The sequence below is a fragment of the Triticum dicoccoides genome, chromosome 7B (genome assembly GCF_002162155.2).
Source record: "Triticum dicoccoides isolate Atlit2015 ecotype Zavitan chromosome 7B, WEW_v2.0, whole genome shotgun sequence".
Taxonomy (NCBI): Eukaryota; Viridiplantae; Streptophyta; class Magnoliopsida; order Poales; family Poaceae; genus Triticum; species Triticum dicoccoides.
Genome location: NC_041393.1, coordinates 676,667,347 through 676,690,205, shown reverse-complemented (window position 1 = coordinate 676,690,205; position 22,859 = coordinate 676,667,347). Strand labels below are relative to the sequence as shown.

General features: G+C 44.4%; 2 protein-coding genes and 1 pseudogene across 2 annotated transcripts; all 3 read right to left on the bottom strand.

Annotated features, from left to right (window-relative positions):
* Positions 1 to 1,919: 1,919 nt before the first annotated feature.
* LOC119335315 lies at positions 1,920 to 13,069 on the bottom strand (annotated as a pseudogene).
* Positions 6,200 to 8,683, bottom strand: LOC119335314. The gene is made up of 2 exons (XM_037607451.1): positions 6,945 to 8,683; positions 6,200 to 6,627 (listed from the first exon to the last, which is right to left on the bottom strand). Exon 1 carries the CDS (start codon positions 8,129 to 8,131, stop codon positions 7,085 to 7,087), a length of 1,047 nt encoding a protein of 348 aa, XP_037463348.1. The 5' UTR covers positions 8,132 to 8,683; the 3' UTR covers positions 6,200 to 6,627; positions 6,945 to 7,084.
* Positions 13,070 to 15,089: 2,020 nt separating the features above from the next.
* On the bottom strand, positions 15,090 to 19,494 carry LOC119339141. Its single transcript, XM_037611292.1, has 4 exons — positions 19,328 to 19,494; positions 15,868 to 18,874; positions 15,603 to 15,782; positions 15,090 to 15,509 (listed from the first exon to the last, which is right to left on the bottom strand). Exons 1-2 carry the CDS (start codon positions 19,335 to 19,337, stop codon positions 16,047 to 16,049), a joined length of 2,838 nt encoding a protein of 945 aa, XP_037467189.1. The 5' UTR covers positions 19,338 to 19,494; the 3' UTR covers positions 15,090 to 15,509; positions 15,603 to 15,782; positions 15,868 to 16,046.
* Positions 19,495 to 22,859: the final 3,365 nt, after the last annotated feature.

Genomic DNA, 22,859 nt, shown 5'->3' with positions numbered 1-22,859 from the left:
GAGCCAGGGCAGAAAGTTGGTTTTGGGCGGCGAAATGTTGATGAGGCAAAAAAGGGTGTTTTGGTCGGAGCTGAGGGGGAAGTAGACGTCTAGCGAAGTGGGTCGGCCTTGGATCACATGCTCCATGGGGCTGGCTGGGGCGAGGATAGGCAAGCTAGGGCAGAAGGGGATGATGGCAAGAGAGGAAGGAGGAGCCTGGTTCGAGGTGAGGGTAGTGGAGGGTGGCGATGGGAGAGGGCTGGTATTAGTAGCAGTGTATGGTGGCTTAGGGTTAGACGGGTATACGCGCAGGTCGCATTGGAAGCTAAGGTGGCCAACCCGGTGGCATAGCCAGCAAACGGCTGGATCTCGGCAGTCGCGTCTCTTGTGGCTATAGGAGAGGCAGCGGTAGCACCGCCGGTGGAGGTCAGCAGGCTTACCGTATCTAAGCAAGCGATACGCTACGGAGCGCGAGGCACGTAAAGATCCTGATAACCCCGGTTTATGCGAGAGCAGGGCGTCCCTATAGGTTGCATGGCGCGGTGAGGTCGGACTATCGGATAGGGAGACGTGCGAGGTGGCAGGGGAGGTAGAGAGGCGGGCAGGAGGCGCAACAGGGGTAGGGGAAGCGACAGGAGAGCGGCCTCGATCATCCCCCGATAGGGCAGCGGGCCGGTGCGACAGCGAGAGGGGGGATACGGGGTATCTAAACCACCAGGCACTTGATTGCCATCATGCGCATGCTGTAGAGAGAGGGGGGAAACCTGCGAGTCTGACCCAGGATCCCTGGAAACCTGGGCACGAGAAGCGTGCATTGGGTGGGGTCCTAGGATAGAAGGCAGGGCAGCGTTAGAGACCCAGGTGGGAGAACGGACGGGCGGTAAGGACAAGGCTGGGGCAGGAAAAGACAAGCAAGAAAGGGACATCCTGACACGAAGCAAACCGGACGCCCAGCAATCACGGAGAACTATCTCCTTGGCGATTCATTCATGAGCGACACGGAAGAAAAAACAGCCAGGTTGGCCGCATCTGACCTCGTAGCCGTTGGCAAACCCACCAAACCAAACTGACCAGGAGGGAGGCAAAGAAGTCCGGCGAGCAACGACGGCACGCACGCCGGCGGGGCGTCGTCGGCCAGCAATCGCCTCGACAGTGGCGCAGCCATAACGATAGAGCATGACATCCTGAAACCGATCACCTTCCATGGGGCAGACACAGACAACTAGCAAAGCAAGTAGAAAAAAGAAGAACTAGAATGCATCAAGGTGGGAGGGGCGGCATGCATCAAAGGAACAGGCAGTAACAACCAAAAGATCGAAGAGAGCTGAGATTGAAAGAACCAGCCGTAGGCGAAGGAGAAAAACCGTGAACGTGGCGGCCGTGCTCTAGCTTCAAGCCGTTGCGGGGCACACCGGGCTGGGTGGTCGCCGTGGCTGGAGTAGCGCGCGACGAGAAGGTGGACGCCGCCTCCGGGGGTGGAGACGGCGTTGGGGTGGCAGCCGACGCCGGGGTGTGCCCCTACCTAGCTCAGGAGCTCCACCATCGCTTGACTCAATCGCTGGGAGGGTGGTCCTGTGTCTTTTCATTGATGTTGTAGGTATGCGTGCATTTTAAGTTCTACACTGTTGTTCTTGGGTGGGATCACATGTATATTGCATTTTCTTCCCAGCAAATCAAATTGCACGTTTTCACAAAGTTCTAAAATTTAGAAATAAAAATGATATTTTTCTGCAAATCACTTCTTCTCTCCATCTACTTATCGATATCTTCAGTGCTACAATATCCTATTGAATATTTGTTGTGTTTTCTTTATTCACCACACTATTGCTTCACAACCGCTGTTTGGTGCAGCACAATGTTATTGTTGTGGTGGGAGGCAAAGTGAGCACCGGAGGAAACATGAAACAGGTGCTTTTCGGAAGCAAGGAGAAAGATGATCCTTTCTTTACTCACTCCTTTTGGGTGAGCATACATACATATCTAATCATCCAACAATAGGCATCACAAGCCCAGAATATGCAAAAACAAAAAAGGCCTCTTGTCTATGTTTGTACCATGGCATCACCAAGTTCTCTGCGGTTAGCACGACCTCTGTACTCTGTACTGTATGCAGCCAAGCAAAACCAAAACCCAATCACTAAATCAGCAGTCACCTGGGTCCCTTGCCATAGGAGTCGCGCAGCGTGACGGTCCTGTTGAACACGAGCTCCTCGGGCGTCGAGTCCGTGTCCACGGCAAAGTAGCCTGGGATTCACATCACGTTCATTCGAGCACGGTCAGTCAGTCAGCCGCATGAATCAACGGATACAGCGCTGGCAATTACAGAGAGATAGGTTCAGAAGATTTCTTACCGAGCCGCTCAAACTGGAACTTGTCGCCCACAACCACGGTCGCAAGCGATGGCACGGCGTACGCACCCTTCACGACCTCCTTCGAGTGCGGGTTGAGATCGCGCAGCCAGGCTGTACCCTCCGGCTCTTTATCCTCCAGCCCGGCAGGATTCTACGAGGGCAAGAAATGCATTCACAAGGGAGTGACTTTCAAGTCCTACACACGTCTGTTGTAATGACAGACAGCAAGAGCGGCGAGCAAAACTATACCTCTGATAAGAACAGTTTCTCAAACAGTCTTATTTCCACCTTTAACGGTTCAACTCCAGGCGCTGGCTCGGCAACCCAGTGCAGAACACCCTGAACGAATTGCAAACCAAGTCAGCATATCTTCATTGTGTCCCAACTCCCTAACTAGAATCTTCAGATTTGAATGTAAGGATTTAAGTGACCAGTTACCTTGGGTTTAGAGGTCTTTGAGGGGTCATACTCAGCTCGAATCTCAACAATCTCATCTGGGTTATCGCCATGAATAACCTCTGTGCATTTTATCGGGAACGCATAGCTAGCAATTAAATTGACAAGTACCATACTGTAAATTTGTGCCGATGCGGAGTAGGTGAACTATGAATAGTCAACTAAATCCAGATCAACTTTCTCCACAAAAGAACAGTAGTTCTGACTCAATTACCTTAGCAGGGCGGATTTACCAGGAGCTAGCCCATAATAGTCTTTCGAGTCCTCAAGGCGAAAATCAGTTTTTTCAATGTAGACAGTTCTTGAGAAAGGAACCTGTCAAAAGGTAACGTGTTATAAATTATGAAGCATGCATAAGGACATAAGGTAAAACGTATAATATTTCCATTACTGCATTCCTAAAACAGAATTTTAAACCACTTGTGCCATAGCAATAACACCTATTCTTCCCATCATATACTGAACAAGAGAGGCACCTTGTAGTATGACAAAGCTGTTGATTCACACCCACTGGATCCTCTCCAAGATTAGAGATTTGAGTTTGGAGGAGAAGAGAGGAGAAGAGGGGAAGAGTACTCTGGAAGTTTTGGTCGGGAATAGCTCACTCTCGATTCACTCTCCTGTATAGGATATTTACAGAGTTGCAACTTTACACATAAGACCTCTAGCTATCCTACTTTTGCAACACAAGGACCACCAACACTCCCCCTCAAGATGGGGCAAAGATGTCAATAAGCCCCATCTTGTTACAAATCCTCATAAATGATACAACACCTATTCCTTTTGTTAATAAATCTGCAAGCTGATCTATAGACTTAATATAACTAATTTGGAATAACCCTTCATCTAATTTCTCTCGGATGAAGTGCCTATCTATCTCAATATGTTTAGTTCTATCATGATAAACTGGGTTATTCACTATGTTAATTGTGGCTTGATTATCACAATAAACCTGAATAGATGCATCAGTCCACGGCTGCAACTCGGTTAGTAAGGTTTTCAACCACATTAGTTCACACAAACCCGAGGCCATGGACCTAAATTCCGCTTCTGCTGTCGAGCGAGCCACGACACTCTGCTTCTTGCTTCTCCAACTAACCAGATTTCCTCCCACAAACATGCAGTAGCCCGAAGTTGAACGTCTATCATCTAAGCATCCGACCCAGTCCGCATCGGTGTAACCCTCTACCCTCAGATGTCCATGATTAGAGAACAAGATTCCTTTCCCAGGACAACTCTTTAAGTATCTTAGAATTCTATTCACAACATCTAAGTGGCTAGTCCTTGGGTCATGCATATATCTGCTTACGACACTAACAGCATACGCAATATCAGGTCTTGTATGTGATAGATAGATTAATCGCCCAACTAGCCTCTAGTATTGGTGCCTATCAACGGGATCACCACCATCTGCCATGATTCGATGATTCTGTTCTATTGGAGTAACTGCAGGTTTACATCCTAGCATCCCCGTCTCCTCAATTAAATCAAGCACATATTTTCTTCGTGAGAGATAAATACCTTTTGGGCCATATGCAACTTCAATGCCCAAGAAGTAGTGAAGATATCCCATGTCCTTGACTTCAAATGACTTTGCTAGCATCTTCTTCAAGTGAGATATCTCCACCTCATTGTTGCCTGTAATCACCATGTCATCTACATAAACAAGAAGAATCGTGATCTGATCACGCTGACATTTAAAGAACAGGGTATGATCTGCATTGCTTTGTCTATACCCCATGGAACATATTTCCTTCCGGAACCTTCCAAACCATGCCCTAGGAGACTGTTTCAGTCCGTAGAGGGATTTTCTTAACCGACACACTTTACCCTCTGTTTCCTGGCTACTAAAACCAGGAGGAATTTCCATATAAACCTCCTCTTGTAGATCTCCGTGAAGAAAAGCATTTTTAACATCCATCTGGAACAATTTCCACTTATGATTTGCAGCTATCGAGATTAAAGTCCTGACAGTACTCAATTTTGCTACCGGAGCAAACATTTCATCATAATCCACCCCATAAGTTTGACTGTACCCTTTTGCTACTAGCCTAGCCTTATATCTTTCCACCTTACCGTTTGGAGCTTGCTTAATTGTAAATACCCATTTACAACCCACAACTTTCTTATCTCCAGGTAGATAAGTAAGTACCCATGTTTGGTTCTTATCAAGAGCCGCCATTTCCTCCAACATTGCTGCCCTCCATTCTAGATATTGCTTCGCTTCCTGCCAGTCACGTGGTATAGGTACAGCGGAATGCAAGGAAGCTATAAATGACTTATATAGGGGCCCGACAGAAGAGTATGAAACATAATTGGAGATATCATATGGGGCAAATTTAGAGGGCAATTTTCCAGCAGTAGTGCGAGGTTGCTTTCTATGAGCAATATGAACATCTAAGTCATCATAAGTGAGAGGAGCTGTACCATCGCTTGTGGAGAATGGTAATGTAGTATGAGGTGAAGCTGATGGTTGTGAACTTGAATCATGCATGTCGGATTGAATTTTTGCTTCTGAATCATCCTCCCTTAAACTGATTTCCTCCCCTTGCACTTGTTCTTCCTCAGGTTTACGTCTTCGTGTATATACCTGTAGATTTTGTTCTTCATTCGGCCTTGACCACCGTGTAGCCTCAGTTGATGTATCTTGTTGCTCCCCTTGCATCTGCTCTTGCCCTCCTCTAAGATCAACATCTCTATCATCATTCCCGTCCTCAAGTGGTATTGCTCCAACCACCACTTGCTTTGATGGTGTAGAGTTGCTCTCTTCTCCTTTTTCTCCCCCTGCCTTGTTGCCCGGGTCTGAAACATCACTAGGAAACAGATCAGGAAATACATCAGTTAAATCTACAGGTTCTCCATAAATTGGTATGTGTTCCCTGAAGATTACATCCATGCTCACGAACATTCGCTTTTCTGATGGGCACCAACACTTATAGCCCTTCTGCTTCCCAGAATACCCCACAAACACACACTTCAAAGCCCTTGGATCTAACTTTCCAACAGATGGCCTGTAATCTTTCACAAAACACATACACCCGAACACCTTTGGCGGAACTACATAAGAAGTCTTGCCAGTTAAACACTCTATTGGCGTCTTGTACCCAAGGACTCTAGATGGCATTCTATTAATTAGGTATGCTGCTGTCATTACTGCCTCATTCCATAAGAACTTAGGAACATTCATAGCCATCATCATACAACGGGTTACCTCTAACAAATGCCTATTCTTTCTCTCAGCTAAGCCATTCTGCTCAGAGGTACCCGGACAGGTAGTCTGATGCATTATTCCAAAGCTCGACAAATAACCATCAAACTCTCTATTTATATACTCTGTGCCATTATCAGTCCTAAATACCTTAACACATGCATCATACTGAGTCATAATCATATTATGAAAATCTCTAAAGCATTCAAATACATCATTTTTGTTCCTCAACACATACACCCAAGTGGTCCTAGTACAACAGTCAATAAAGGTAACAAAATAACGATATCCATTGATAGACACTACTCCACTAGGACCCCACACATCAGAGTGTATTGTCTGAAGTGGGACATCACTTCTATGATCAGATAGAATATAAGTGCTGCGGATTTGCTTTCCATATAGGCAAGCATCACATACCAAGTCCTCCTTTCTAACTTTATTAAAGAGATTAGGGTAAAGCTGACCCAGAATAACAAAAGACATATGCCCAAGTCTTCGGTGTTGTAGCATAAATTCTTCAAGTGGTGAAGAGGATAGAGCAGCAGCGACAGCTGGTGATGTATTATCATCCAAATAATACAATCCATCATGCATGCTCCCTGTCCCAAGTCTTCTTCCAGTCCCAAGTTCCTGAATTAAACACCATGATGGGAAAAAGATGACAACACAATTCAACTCACTTGTAATGCAGCTTATAGACAGAAGGTTAATTGGAAACGAAGGAACATGTAGCACAGATGAGAGGGGCATATTAGAGTTACACATGAGTGTCCCTGAACCCATAATAGTTTGTGTGGAACCATCAGCCAACTTTACACTTTGCCCTCTCAATTCGCGGACATAATTAGTAAATTTCTTGTGTGAACCAGCCATATGTCTAGATGCACCAGAATCTATTAACCATGGTGCATCACGAAAATTAGAAGTATGAGCATTAGGAATGTTACCACTAAAATTTGCAGATGCGGCAGAGGATGGTGTCGTGGGCGCTTCAGTAGTTTGCTTATCACCTAACCTTAACCCTTTAAATTGCTGCCACTTCTCCCAGTCATCCGCGCTCATTTCCACGTTCACATTTTGAGAGTGTTCATCTACCATAACCGAGGCATTTGCCCTGCCTGCTGCACGGCAAAAAACCAATACCACGCCCACCAAGCCCCCGTCCACGACCTCTGCCGCGCCAGTTTTGACCTCTTCCACGTCCACTCCCAAATAATTGAGGACAAGATGATCTTATATGCCCTGGCTGGCCACACTCAAAGCAATTTCTTTCGGATGTGTTCAACCCAAACCGTTGGTTATTTGCATTTTCTGTGACAAGAAGGGCTGAACGCCTCTGTGCTATGCCCTGCATAGATAGTCCTCCAACCTCCAATTTCAGGCGTGTCTCCTCGCTAATGATCGCAGATATCGCTTGCTCCAAAGGAGGTAACTTGCCACTGCCATAAAGTGTTGCCCTCCTATTCTCAAATTTGGGATTAAGTCCATTCAGAAAATCCCTAAAACGCCTTCTCTCTGTCCATTTATTGTATTTTTCAATACATTTGCCACACTCCATCTCGATTGGATCATAATAATCCAGATCGCTCCAAAGTCGTTTTAGTTCAGAAACATAGTCAACCACCGTCTTCTCGCCTTGGCACAAATCTTGTAACTCCTTTTGAATCTTGCAAGCAAGCATTTTGTTTCCTACTCCTGAGAATGTCCCTTTCAATAACCTCCAAATTTCAGAAGCTTCTTTAATCCTTTCAACTTGTTTGGCAATCTGAGGTGATAGAGAGCTCAATAACCACGCCCTCACTAGTGCATTTGTCATCTTCCACTTCTGACCTTCTTTGGAACTCTCATCCATAGGCTTCTCCACTGTGCCTAGAATGTAAGCTTCAAGCTTCCTGGAAACCAAGATGGTCTCCGCATGCTCTGCCCAGCTCACATAATTTTCTGGTCCTTCTAATTTTACATGGGGCATTTGCAAAGGATGTATCTCCTCTTTTGCCTCCACTTCTGATCTTGAGTTCCCTGCTTGCTTGCTAATCGCATCAAACAACAGCTGATATTTCTCATCCATGGCCTGCAAGACAGCAGCAAGCTCCCCTGCTGTGACTGCCCCTGGAGCACTACCATTGCCTGCCATATCTTCAATTCCTCCACACTCAGCAGGAAAAGCAGCAGCAGTGCTCAATCTCTCTTCTTTACAAGCTCTCTGCTGCTCTCTACTATCCCTTTATCCCTTTTCAGAGACCACACAGCAGCAGCCCTCAATCTCTCTTCTTCCTCCCCAAATCTGCAGCAGCAGTCCCCTATTTCTCCAAATCGAAACAACAACAACCTCTTACCTCCTGCTCCTCTTTTCTCTGATCCAGGGAGCCCCGCAACCTTCTTCAGGTAGCCCCGATTCGACTCCCCACCGCCGTACTGGGTCTCAATCCCGCTGCCTTCACCTCCCGAACGCCCAGCAATGTCCACACGAGCGTCACCGGGATGGATCTTGCCAAAGCTCTGATGCCATGTTGATTCACACCCACTGGATCCTCTCCAAGATTAGAGATTTGAGTTTGGAGGAGAAGAGAGGAGAAGAGGGGAAGAGTACTCTGGAAGTTTTGGTCGGGAATAGCTCACTCTCGATTCACTCTCCTGTATAGGATATTTACAGAGTTGCAACTTTACACATAAGACCTCTAGCTATCCTACTTTTGCAACACAAGGACCACCAACAGAAGCTTCATCAGCAGGAGCATCAGGCCACTTCTTTCCATCAAGGTCTATGACTTTTCCATCTTCCAAGTTAGTTATTACAACCTAATTTAGCAAAAGGAGGCACCATGAATGTGTTAGGGACTTCTAAGGACTGAAGAGTGAAGACATGGAGTGACTTGCAGTAGGAACCAGATGCCATACCTTTAGAGGATGCAGAACAACCATGGCTCGAGAAGCTGTTTTATTAAGTTCTTCTCTGATGTGATATTCAAGACGGTCGACAGGAATTAAGCTATTGACACTGGACATATAAAGAATACCAAGGGCAATCAGTAGCAGAAACGGAGATTTTGCAATTGTGCACCTGGCACAAAGCACAGTTCATGCAAAGCCGTTTGTTGACTATCATCCATGCATTTACCTTCTTGTTATCCCCATTCCACGGATAAATGAATTAATTGTGGCTGCTGACACCCCCCGTCGCCGCAGTCCTGCCAGTGTTAACAAACGAGGATCATCCCACCCGTCTACCCACTTCTCTGTCACAAGCCGATTCAACTGCAACAGAACAAGGAAAATGTATCCATAAATATAGATCAAACAGGGTAATACTGATTTCTCGATTATTAACATACCTTTCTTTTAGACATAATATTATGTGATATGTTCAGCCTTGAATACTCCCAAACATATGGCTGGTACAAGCCCAAGGCAACAAGTACCCAGTAGTATGATGGACGGCGTACGTCAAACTCAAGCGTGCACAGCTAATGAATAACCACACTCAGTTAGTCGTGGTATAGTTTAAAGAAGCCAGAGCTACTTTGAGAAAGGGGGAAATTACCGAGTGAGTAATGTTTTCAAGTGAATCCACCATGCAATGAGCATAATCATAGCTTGGATAGATACACCACTTGTCACCAGCATGCGGATGAGGGGTGAACTATGTGGCATCAAATGATTAGTTATGTACCGATAAGATATGGCCATTCAATTCACAAAACGAGGTTTGCAACTTACTTTTATTCTGTATGCAATTAAGTCGTACATGTTTCTGGTATCATTCTGCATGTCCTGCTTCATTCGGAGAGTTGCTGCGCCCTCAGCAATCAGCCCACGTCATGTCTTCGAATAATTGCAGTGACTCTTCAATAGGCCTATCCCTCCATGGACTATCCGTATTCGTTTCCCTGTCTTTCCTGATTTGTTCTGCAGTCTGGAAATCATATACCAGTCAGCATTTGCACATTTTATTTCTCAAGGACTCGATATACATGCTAATTTCCTCCTTTTGAATCTTCTACCATGATAAATAAAGGCGGAGAGAAAAAGAACCTGGTGATCCACATAGGCTAGCCCTTTCCGAAGTAACTCAACGGCGTGCTCATACAAAGCTTGAAAATAATCACTTGTATATGTAACTTTGTAGGGCTCCCATCCCAGCCAATGAACTATCTCCTGAATGTGGTCTATATATTCCTTCTTTTCAGCTTCTGGGTTTGTGTCATCAAACCTGTTGTTCAGTTAGGCATGACTTCATTTTGTCGTGAATCGGTGAATGAGAATGCAGAAGAACTAAAGCAGCAAGAATTCTACGCAAGAATTTTTAGAGCAAGCAGAAATAATCAGAAATCTAGAATGAAGATGGAAATATATAATCAAATAGATGCAGTATATAATGTAAGAGAAGAATCACAATTTCAAGCAATATTTGGTCATTTCCGGCAAAAAAGCACTATTTGATCAGGACAGACATGACTAAAATAAGTAGTTGGTACAAAATCAGTAAACATAGCCAGGAGAAACATAATTTCAAGCATGGCAAGGAGGAAAAGACTGTTCCAAATTGAAAAAAAAAACATATGTAACCTAAGATAACAATTGCCATTCCACTCTTTAGCCAGTCCAAAATCAATAAACATAGCCTGGACCAGATGAAGAATGCAAGTATAATATTCCATTTTTCATGGAAGTGGTATATATGGAAATGCTTTTCAAGAAGATTATAAAAACCTTGGCATGACCGATATGAAGATATCCATTAGGTTCTGGAGGGAAACGGGTCGTCACTTTTCCACCGGTTGCCCTAAGATGTTTCTCCAAAATCTCCTTTGTGTTATGCGCCCTCCATATGTTCCCATCGCTGAAGAATATTTCTGTATGAACCTAGGTCACAAAGAAATCAAAACCACTTAAGTCCATTTCTTACAAGTGACAACCAACAGAACAGCCAATCATAGCGCTTAGAAGAACAATACTAACGTCATGGGGATATCAGAGAACAGTCTGTGCAGAATTTATGTGCATAACTACAACAGATATTTAATCTATTTAACTCAACAGTTTACGATACCTTGTTATTTTCTGCCGGCTCAGGAAAATGCGAGTATGGATTCAGGTCCTCAGATGGTGGGGCAGCAGTAACTACTGCAACCACTTTCTCCTGGATTTCAAAGAAAGCACAGATAGCTAATTAATAATCAAATCGCCTACTTTAAACCCCAAAGGCTCTACTTCAGCGCACCAACCTCAGCTTTTGCTGGTTTTCCTTTCTTCGTTTTTACTGGTTTTACATTGTCAGCTTCCGTCTTTGGACCTAGTATCTCTGCAAGCCTTTTCTCGATCTCCTCCTGTATGAGCAAAATATGAAGAGGGTTAAATGAAGTTAATACAACAGAAATAAGTCAAGTGCTTTATCTATAGCAATTGTTTTGCACCTTTGTCGCCTTAGCATCACCCCAGGGGTGTCTCTTCCTAACCTGTCCGCATAGGTTACCAACTGGAAGAAGGATAGAGCAGGATAAAGGATGGGTTCCCTCAAGTAACAAATCAAAAAATGTGTAATACAAAGGTGAACTGGATGACAACCATTTATATGATAACGCTGCTCCAATATAGCTTCCATATTTTCATGTAGAACCTTGGTGACAGTTGAATGAATCTCTTCAATTGAAACAACCACGCCTGCAGTTACACATTGCACTCCAATCAATAAGGCGGCCAATTGAAAGAATTGACTGAATATGCTGCTTCAGAGAAAGGTGTTCCTTTCATATCTGATCATCAAAATGCAAACTTTCCCTATATTATTGTAGCATCCAAACAACCACATTATCGAGTCACCAACATAGACTTTCTTAGGGCATGTAGACTGAAAGGTGTTTATGTGCGAGTTCATACAGAGAATGTTGCCACATCACTAAGCAAATATGTGAACTACATCTACTCCAGAGATTTTTTATACTCCCTCCGTCTCAAAATTCTTGTCTTAGATTTGTCTAAATACCGATATATCTAGTCGTTTTAGTGTTAGATACATCCGTATATAGACAAATGTAAGACAAGAATTTTGGGACGGAGGGAGTATAATATTAACAGTACTAGTTAAACTCATAAGCACCTCCTAAACATTGGTGCCTAATCAAGCACTCATCCATCAATATAAGCACGAAGACTATAGTACGTGGCAAGTAAAAAAATGGTTTATATTTCTGGACATCTCTCTAAGAACTTGCACTGTGCATGCTCTTAGTGTCCAGTCCGTGAATGTGCCATGCATTAGTTAAAATTGTTAGAAGCGTATATATTGTTGTTGCCAAAAACATACCTACACCACAGGCTTCTTCAAACTTCCCAGTATCCAAAGGATCAGGACCAACATTATTAAGAAATGACAGAGCAGCGTCTAGCTGTGCAGGGTTCTTTATCTGAAAAATAGTGACATAACGAAATACTTCAGATTAACAAAACTAAGACACATGAGCTCTGAAACAAAGTGTCCATTCTTCATGCGCACTCCCGAAAATGCAAAACGAAGAATGAAAAAAGGTGGCAGATATCACCTTCATGGACACGATATAGTCGATGAGAGCAGGACGATGGACAAGCGCATTGTTTGGGTATTTAGTGGCAACCTATTTCATCCACGAGCAAGTGCATCCTCATAAGTCACACAAAAAATCCTCAAATGTATAGAGCAGAGAAAAAACTGATAAAGATACTTACGGCATACAAAGGATTTCCTACTGACTTGTCACACCAACTGATACCAGCCTGTTCATAGGCAAATCCAGTTAAAAGGGGAAACAATGTATGCTTTGAAGAGATAAATGACACTGATTTAACTTGCACCACAAAATGGCGGAAACAAAATAGTAAGGCGACATACTGTAAGCAATGATGAAAAACAAACACAATAGTTTTACCTCGGCTATGACAGCGGCTAGGTTGGTGGTGACCTTGCTGTTGACAAGCGCGTTCTCCGCCGTGCGCTGGTCGAGGCCGAGCGCGAGCAGCTTCTCCAGCTGCAGGGCGGGGGCCTTATATCCCTTGCCTCCGGCGCCCATGACGCAGGGCAGGTCCAGAGATTTCAGGAGGGGCGGTGCGAAGCTAGGACCCGGGACGCTTAATGTCAGAACATTAAAGTACTAGTCAGCTTGTTTCAGCAGATGCCATAAGCCTAGTATATAGCTCTGATGAGCAATAGAAATACTAGGATAACAATCGGCTTCGCTGACACTCAAAAACAATTTTCACCCACAAAAAAAAAACTCAAAAACAAGTTTCAAGGCTATTTGATTCATATGCAACCATGAGACCATTCATAATCCATATGTGATTGATCTATTCATCTCTATGTATTTCCACAAGTGTATCCGTGGTTAATTTCCAGGTGGGGAGGCATGGGCTAAATATTCTATGCAATAGCAAACAGAGCAATGTAACAGCACCATTGTGCAATCAGGGTGATGAGAATATTATACTAGGACAATAGATGCCTATCCACATGTAAACACCTAGCAATCCAGGCACGAAACAGAGAGGACATCAGGCTTTCAAGCCAAACAGGAGGGGGGTAAGCAGGGGGGAGCGGAGGCTGGACCCAACCTGGGCGGCGGCGGCGGAGTCGGGGGCGGCCGGATCGACGACGCACCCTCGGGGACAGAGCCTCCGTGGAGTCCGGAAGGTGGGAGGCGGTAGCTCACCGCCGGTGCCGCCGTGCCTGAACCTCTGCTGGCAGGGTACGGGATCGGGAGGCGAGGGTTTGGCGACAGAGGCAAGGGTTCGGCCTTTGGGCCGCGGCGCCACGCCGAAGGTTTTCACCTCCAAATCCATCTCAATGTATCCATAACCCCCCAAAGTCAATTTTGGTATGATTTTAACCCTGAAAATGTCAAAACCGTTTTAATCAAACCCTGACTGGTTTAGTGTCACATCAGAAGCGGTTTTGCAAGGTGGTTTTCGTTTACTTGTTGATTACTTGGCGCTGGCGTGTCACTGCATACGCTGCTCTTGCTGTAACTAGCAGCCACGGACAAAAATTCCCCAAGTTCTCTGCCATCTCGTTCGAACCCTAAATCCCAATCACGTTCGTGCTCTTGAATCGGCTCCACTCCATGACCTCATCCGCAAGCTTCTCAGCGAGCTCCTCTGCTGGCCGCACGTCATATTCCGCTGGTACGGCGGCGGCGGCGGCGCAATCGCCGGTGCCATATCGGCAGGGTCCGCTGCATTACGAGCCCCAAAACTTGCGCGGCTGCAGAGTGGAAGCACCCCGATGGATTTCCTGGAGTGTGAAGAACCCAACGCGCATGTGCTACAATTGCGGAAATCGAAAGTGTGTTCTTGCTGATTTTTCTGGGAGGTCTTTCCATTGTTTGCTGAGTTCAATGAAATGTCAGGGTGTGGACTGCATGTTTTTTGAGTGGCATGACGATCCAAATACTCCATTTCTGAATTCGCTGGTTGGTGACTTGCGTGATATTGTGTATCATCTGAAAACAGAGAAGAAACAGTTGGCAGAATCTTGAATCTAAGTTGAAGCTCTCATGGACAAGGCTGTAGATGTGGAGATGGGCATGAGGTCTTTTGTGCATGAGATGCAGTTCAAGAACGCAGCAGAAGTAGAAGAAGAAATGCATAGGAAATTGGAAAGATTTAGAAATGTTGTTCAGAAAATTGAATAATTTAGAAATGTTTGTGGAGTTCAAAATTTTGTATGTTACTTCTTGTTTGTAAGCAACTTCATTTTGTCCAGTACTGGGTGTTTGTAAGCAACTTCCTTTTGTTCAGTACTGGCTTACAAAGTAGAAATTTTTTGCTATCTGATTTGCTATGTGACTGTAGACCAACTGAAGGAAAATATGCTATCTTCAGTACTGGCTTACACAGTACAATCGTTTGCAATCTGACTATAGATGATCTGAAAGAAAATTTTAATATCTATTTAAGTGATAGTACAAAGAAGTGACAGTGCATGTTCAGTACTAGCTTTCTTTCTTATATATGTACAGCAAGCAACACATCTTGTGCATTTTGAGTGATAGTAAATAACAACGGATTGATAGATGATCTTGTGCATTTTCAGTGACAGTAAATAACAACGGATTGGTAGATGTTCCAAAAGATCATAGATCATGTACTTCACAATACACCATAATTCAGAGTAGATAAATAGTTCCAAAAAGATCATACATGTTCCGATCTTGCTGAAATAAACATCTGGACATTGGCTCTTCACATAAACTAATTTAGAGTACATGAGCACAATTCAGAGTACTTGACAGCAACAGAAAAAAAAGCAGGAAATTTCAAATGGATGGTCCTTTCTTGCTCTCTAAGGCCTTCTTGTATGCTACCAAGTTGAACACACAATGCTTGGGAACATTGGGTTGTGAGCTGCTGCTTGTTCCCCCCTGTGTGGATTTCATCTGGCTGATTGCTGGCTGTGAACCACCAACATTTGTGGATTTCCTATGCATGCTTGAGTGTTTCGCCCTGCCTGCTTGGCTTGCTCCAGCTTTTGACTTGCCCTGCTATGTGAAGATTGTGAAATATAAGATATTATGTTATAGAAATCAGGAACTCATGGTAAAAAATAAATAAGAAAATAGTTACAAAAAATATACCATTGATTTCTTAACATTTTGCCCTGCTTGCTTGGCTGGGACATCACGAACTCCTGCTTGTGACTTGCCCTGCCTGCTTGGCTGAGAACTTGTTAAATTTTCATGAATTTGAACATGTGGTTGAGAACTTGACTGTGCAATCCCCTTTTCCTTCTTTGCATTTGCAGCCTCAACTGCTGCCTACAAAATGTTTAAAAAGTCACTTTGCCTCAATTTAATTGTGAACAATAATAGTCAGTCATTTTACTCTAGTATTAAATCGTACCTTTGCTTTCTTCGCATTTTCTGCCTCCATTGCATCTTTGTCTTGTTTTCTTTTCCTTGCAGCATCTCTCACAATATGTGAATTGCCCTGGTGCTTGCCTGCTCCATTGTTTGTGCAAGATTTCATGTTGTGACCTGTCCTATGGCATGAACTGCATGTTATTGTCCCTCCTATCTTCCTCATCTTATTCCCTTTGGTGCTTCTCCCTCCTCTCTTCGTCTCTCTGTCTTTGGCCTGCCTGGCAAGCTAATGTACCCTGGAGGTGCAGGCTTTACTCGATCTGATCTTGGCCAACTTTCTTCCCCCTCCAAGGGTTCCAAACAGTGGGAATATATTTTGTTGTACACTTCAATAGAGTAGCACTTGGCAATGTAATCATCTATTTTCCTGCCAGTTTTGTAGATAGCACTTATTGCGTGACAACATGGCAGGCCAGAAAGTTGCCAGTATCTGCATGAGCATGTCCATGCATCCAAGTTCAAAGTGAATTTGAACTTCTCATGTTCAAGTACCTCAAACCCCTCTTTGCCATTCCAGAGGACATCACAATTTCCTGATCTCTTGATGTTCTGTTTCAGTTTTTTGAATACATTAGGACAAACGGCCCCTTCCCATTTCTCAGCTTTAGTTCTATTTTCTTGTATCCTCACCATGTTCTTCTGTCTGATCCACTCTAGCATAGAGATGCATGGGAGATACCTTGCTTCCAAGATCCAATTATTAAAGGACTCACACATGTTATTATCCACTGAGTCGCAGTTGGAGCCTAGCTTCATGTATGCCCTACACCAATGCTCTGGAGCAGTATTCATCATGTCCTTTGCACCTTCAACAGTAAACTGTGCAAGTCTTGCTCTATTATAGTTGAATATAGATCTATTCGAAGACTTAGCACACCTCCAAAACCTCTTCTGTAGATCATGATCTGGGTGCTTTTTTTTCCAGTTTGCATATATGTGCCTTGCACACATCCTATGCTCTGACTTAGGGAAAATATCCTCTATAGCACCAATCAGGCCCTTCTGTTGATCTGATGTAAACACCCAGCCATCACCCTCATTCTTGATCTTCAAATCTTTATTGAGCTTTGCAAGGAACCAAAACCATGACGGGTAAGTCTCCTTCTCCACAATGGCCCATGCTATGGGGTACATTTGATTATTTGCATCTCTACCCAGAGCACAAAGCAGCTGACCATAACATGCACCCTTAAAAAAACATCCATCAAGACCTATGACTTGTTTACAACCAGCAAGAAACCCCTTTTTGCTTGCATCAAAGCAGATGTAAAATCTTTGGAACACATGAGTGTCGTCCTTCTCATCTTGGTCCAATTTCACCGCAACGGTGCTTCCTGGGTTTGACCTTAGTAGCTCTAGTTGATAGTCAAACACCTTGGAATATTCTCCTTTCGAGGAATCCAGTAACTTTGAAAGGACCATCCTCTTAGCCCTTTTGCATTGTGCAATGGTCACATCTGCAAACATTTCAATGAGCACAGTTTTCTTTATTTCCTCCAACTTCCAACTTGGATTTGATTTTATTAGCCTACCATATCTCTTTGCAATGACAGTAGAGGTAACCAGTTTATTGTCTCTTCGAGGAATGCAGTTGTGGTCATCTATAAATGTGGAAACTTGCATCCATTTGTTTCTAGATGTTTTAGATGCATATATCATCCACTTGCATCCAGGCCAAGTACAATGTGCCCTCACCTTGTTGTTTTCATCTTTTGTAAAGCCTATATGCCTATGTGTTTTGATACCATAGTTTATCAGTGCTTTCTTCATTTGAGTTCTCCCTCTGAAAACCATACCTAGCTGAAAGGAAGGGATTTCTGCCTTGCTATCAAATCTTTTCAATTGACTTTGTTTCCTCAACAGGCTTGTCCCTCCCTCTCCATCACTCTCTTCATCATATGAGCAATCATCGTCTGACTCAAACTCATCCACATCATTGCCTCCATCCAAATCTTCATCACCAGATGCACCTTCAATGACATTGTCATCTTTGACTACAGGACCAACTCCCTTCCCTAGTTTCTTAGCCCTTTTTTGCCTCCTAATTTCTCTTGCTAGTTTTCTCACCTGCTCTGCTTCCGATTCTTCAGCAGAGCTGCACTCAGAGCCAGGTTCATAGTCCAGGTCACTCTCATCCTCACCCTCCTCATCTGCATTTTCCATTGGAGCTCTATTTAGTTTATTAACCCTCCCGGGTGCTTCTGATGCATCAACTTGTGCTTCAAATGCAGTAGATGTTGTTTCAGTTGCAGCTGCTTGTGCTTCAGTTGTAGTTGTTGTTGCTTCAGGTGGTGGTGTTGCTGTTGCTTCAGGTGCCACCGTTTGACTTGTAGAACTTCTCCTGACTGGCAACTTAGCAGGTCTACTAGTAACTGCATTAGGGGAGGATTTTGCATTTGCTTCTTCTTCTGCAGCACTAGCCATATGTGTTAATATCATCTCATCAACAACATTTGTTCCTACAAACTGCACATCAATCAATGGCATTCTTGTCCCTCTATGCCCGGAGTAAGTTTCACCAACAGCAACTGTGACCAAAGCTTCATAACTATATGCAGTCTCCCTCTGACATGTGTCCTCCTGCTCAAAATGCTCTTGAATTGCTTCCATAATGTGCAGATCAGACTCACCTACATGCTCCAACTCCTCCACGTAAATGTCAGCAAAATCACCATATGAAATTGCATTGTCCACTTGTGCAACTGAATCATTGTCTTGCAGAAAAAGAAGTCCATTTGACAGGTTTTCCCCTGGAACTAACCAGTGCAGCTTGTAGGTATAGTTTCCTTTGCAGTGACCTCTTTCTACTCGATGCAAATCTTCAGCATATAAACACAATTCTGCATAACTTAGCATGTCTCTTGGAATAAACATCTCTACTTGTATCTCTCCTGGGTAATCAACATGTCCATCCTTCCTCACAAAATAGCCGAAGTAATGGAATCTCACATACATGTAATCAAGTGGATCGGGAGGATCCAAAGAAGCTGCAAATTCAGAGATATTTCTGGTTAGCTGTATAGTCCAATTATTCAGTCAAATTATAGTCCAAGTAACTGACAGATTTCAAATATTCAGACCATCTTTCCTCTCAAATACAAAGTTAAATGCAGAATCGACGTGCAAGTAACTAACAAAGTGTAAATATTCAGTTAAATACAAAGTTAACATTTGTTCGGTCAAATACAGAGTTAATACAGAGTTAAAATTCTGTATAAATCAGAGTTACCACTATCGCCTAGCCAAAATGCAGTCAAAATCGCTATACTCAGTTATTTCAACCCAATCATCAATGAATCTATATAAAAGAACCTACTTTCTTCCAAAACATCTGGCGATCATCCACAAAATAGAGCCTTTTTTCATATATACGAACGACATCAGGAACAACCACACATGTTGTCACGAAGCAGGAAGAATAGCTTGACGGACGAACATACCTGCGGCCATAGCTTCAATCCAATGGATATGGAGTCGCCGCGGTTGACGACGGCGGCCCAACCGCCGTCGACGGCGACGTAGCCCTAACAACTTGATGGGCAGCCGCACACTTTCTTTATTCCATGCGAAATCGACGGCCAGGGGCTAGCGATTGACGGCGGCAGTCGACGGCGGCCGTCGATGGCGGCCGTTAACGGAGAAGGTGGTGGGGGTGTGGCGGCGGCGGCGATGACGACGGTGGCTGGGGTGCTTCTGCTTCGGGCGAACAGGCGAACAAGGGAACACTAGAACTTAACCGCTCGACCAACTGCCACGTCACCAACACATATGTGCCAAATCACAATCCACCTTGCAAAACCGCTTCTGATGTGACACTAAACCAGTCAGGGTTTGATTAAAACGGTTTTGACATTTTCAGGGTTAAAATCATACCAAAATTGACTTTGGGGGGTTATGGATACATTGAGATGGATTTGGGGGTGAAAACTATACTTCTTTCCACATTAAATAGTACCAGGCCTTTGGGGCAATCCTTTTTTTTTAGGGGCTGGGGGCAATCCCCTATTCCGCGACGAATCGCCTGCGCGGGGGAGCCCGCTAGGCAAGGCCCGTGTTCGGGGGTTTTCTACCACTTCTTTTATCTTCTCTCTCTTTTTTCGTCCAAGTTTCTGCTGTGTTTTTATTTTTCTATTTTATTTTTTTTGGTACTACCGGGCTTTTTTTTCTTTTTATTTATGTTCAGTTTTATATTTCTACTTTTTTGTATATACATGAAGTTTTTTTCGTAAATATGCCATGAATATTTTTCAAAATGGATTAGCATTTTTTTATTTTAAGTTTGTGAACTATAAAAAAAATCAGGCTCAAAGTCGAACGGGTACTCCGCATGTTGAGCGTATAATAGGGACTCTCCTTGCCTAAATAGGGATGGCGTCCCGCTTACCTCACCTTAGAGTCGGGCCTATGCCTCACACTCAGGGCGTGTTTGGTTTAAATTGTGAACAGTTTCTGCATTGCATACACTTCTCAACCAGCAAAAACAGGCCCTAATGCGCCATCTACAAGTTGTTTGGTTGTGTGCATCTAGGGTCCCTGCATTAGGTAATGCGCAAGTGCACTCCGTTTGGTTGCCTGCATTGGCCCAAGCGGCACATGGACAAGGTGTTTGGTTGCATACGACGTACATGATGTGCTTACCTTATACCCTAGTTGGTGAGCTTACCCACAATGATCACACCTAGCACACCAACGCCACAGCACAGCAATGGCGATGAACTGGGCGAAGATGATGAAGTTCTTCAGCTTCAGCTCAAACTCACGATCCACCTTAGCACCTTTCACTTTGACACCTCCAACCTTGCCACTGTCAACGCTGCTGCCTTCGTGCTTTCGCACCCAGTCGGAGTAAGCTTGTTCTGCTGCCTACCTACTCTTGAACCCTCTATGGCTGCTGTTGCTATACGATGCCACTTGTGCACTGGCTTCTTCCCATGAACTATAAACCCCTGGAGCCTTACCGATGAACACGACATACCACTTGCCCTAGCAATACACAAGAGCAAGAGTTGAAGCAGCAAACCAATGGAGCACACAAGTAGTAAGCAAAGTAGCACACAAACAACAATGGAGCAGAAGAAAAGAAGTAAAGCATGCATGATCATACGGTATAGCAAGTTCTACCTAGCACTACCATGGTGTTATCCTACCACCACATCCGAAAGAGGATGTCGTCCTACCATTGCAAGTTCACCATCAACATGTTAGTATGTACCACCTCACCAAAATATACAGACCATCAAATAGTTTTCTAGCCCTAGCTACACAAAATGTACGTCTTCATCGTCATCGTCGTCGTCGTCGCCGCCGCCATCGCCGTCGGGAATCATGCACGCTCACAAGCAGCACTACTCTAGTAGTAGTGCTTGCCCAGCCTGCTCCTGAGCCACAACACCCTGTGAGCATCTGCCATGACAACGAACCCAACACCCTGGGCCTTGTTGTCAAGTAGGTGGCTGAGAGCTGCCATGAGAGCCTCGTCGCTGAAGCCACCCTAGGTCATGACAACGCCATACAGGCCAGGGTGGACGTCGAGGGGCTTGCACTCCCTGATGGCTGTTGCCACCTCCTTCACCGCCCCAGTCATGCCGCAAAAGACATTGATCCCCTCCTCCATCAGGTATCCTCTCTTCCTCTTCCTACGACGGGCGTGTCAGGGCCATCAAGGACCTCGATGTCCGGGGTCGCAGGGAAGTCTGGCATGGGAGAACCAAGAGGCTCCCCCGAGCCCATGGCATGGTTCCCAGTTGCCAGCCCGAAGGAGAAGATGTACTACATCTAGTTGTAGTTCTGTATGGGTGTGTTGAGGAACTCATCGCCCCTTTGGTGGTCCTAAGAATGAAACACAAGTGTTGTTAGTTGCGATTAGGAGTACGCAATGGTGGACAGTATGAAAAGGAAGGGTTGTGAGCTAACCGCGACATGGGCGGCGTAGTGCTCTGCCTCTAGAACTATGGAGCAACTGTTCTCATCCCATGAGGCGCCGCTAAAGTCTCTCAGCTTGGACACTTGGATCCATCGACCTCTCCACTTCCTCAGGTGGTTGTACACCTGGGTGGTGGACACCTCCTGCCCACAGAACTCGAACACTTGCTTCACAACGGTGTTCAAGTGCACCTCCTTGAAGCCCTTGTCAGTCCTAACTCCACTAAAAATGAGCTCACTGATAACCCACAAGTATAGGGGATCGCAACAGTTTTCGAGGGTAGAGTATTCAACCCAAATTTATTGATTCGACACAAGGGGAGCCAAAGAATATTCTCAAGTATTAGCAGCTGAGTTGTCAATTCAACCACACCTAAAAGACTTAATATCAGCAGCAAAATATTTAATAGCAAAGTAGTAGTATGGAAGTAATGGTAATGGTGACAAAAGTAACAGTAGTGGTTTTGTAGTAATCATAACAGTGGCAACGGAGAAGTAACTAAGCAAAGATCAATATGTGAAAAGCTCGTAGGCAATGGATCAGTGATGGATAATTATGTCGGATGCGATTCCTCATGCAACCGTTATAACATAGGGTGACACAGAACTAGCTCCAGTTCATCAATGTAATGTAGGCATGTATTCCAAATATAGTCATACGTGCTTACGAAAAAGAACTTGCATGACATCTTTTGTCCTACCCTCCCATGGCAGCGGGGTCCTTACTGGAAACTAAGGGATACTAAGGCCTCCTTTTAATAGAGTACCGAACCAAAGCATTAACACTTAGTGAATACATGAACTCCTCAAACTACGGTCATCACCGGGAGTGGTCCCAATTATTGTCACTTCGGGGTTGCCGAGTCATAACACATAGTAGGTGACTATTGACTTGCAAGATAGGATCAAGAACTCACATATATTCATGAAAACATAATAGTTTCAGATCTGAAAACATGGCACTCGGGCCCTAGTGACAAGCATTAAGCATGGCAAAGTCATAGCAACATCAATCTTAAAACATAATGGATACTAGGGATCAAACCCTAA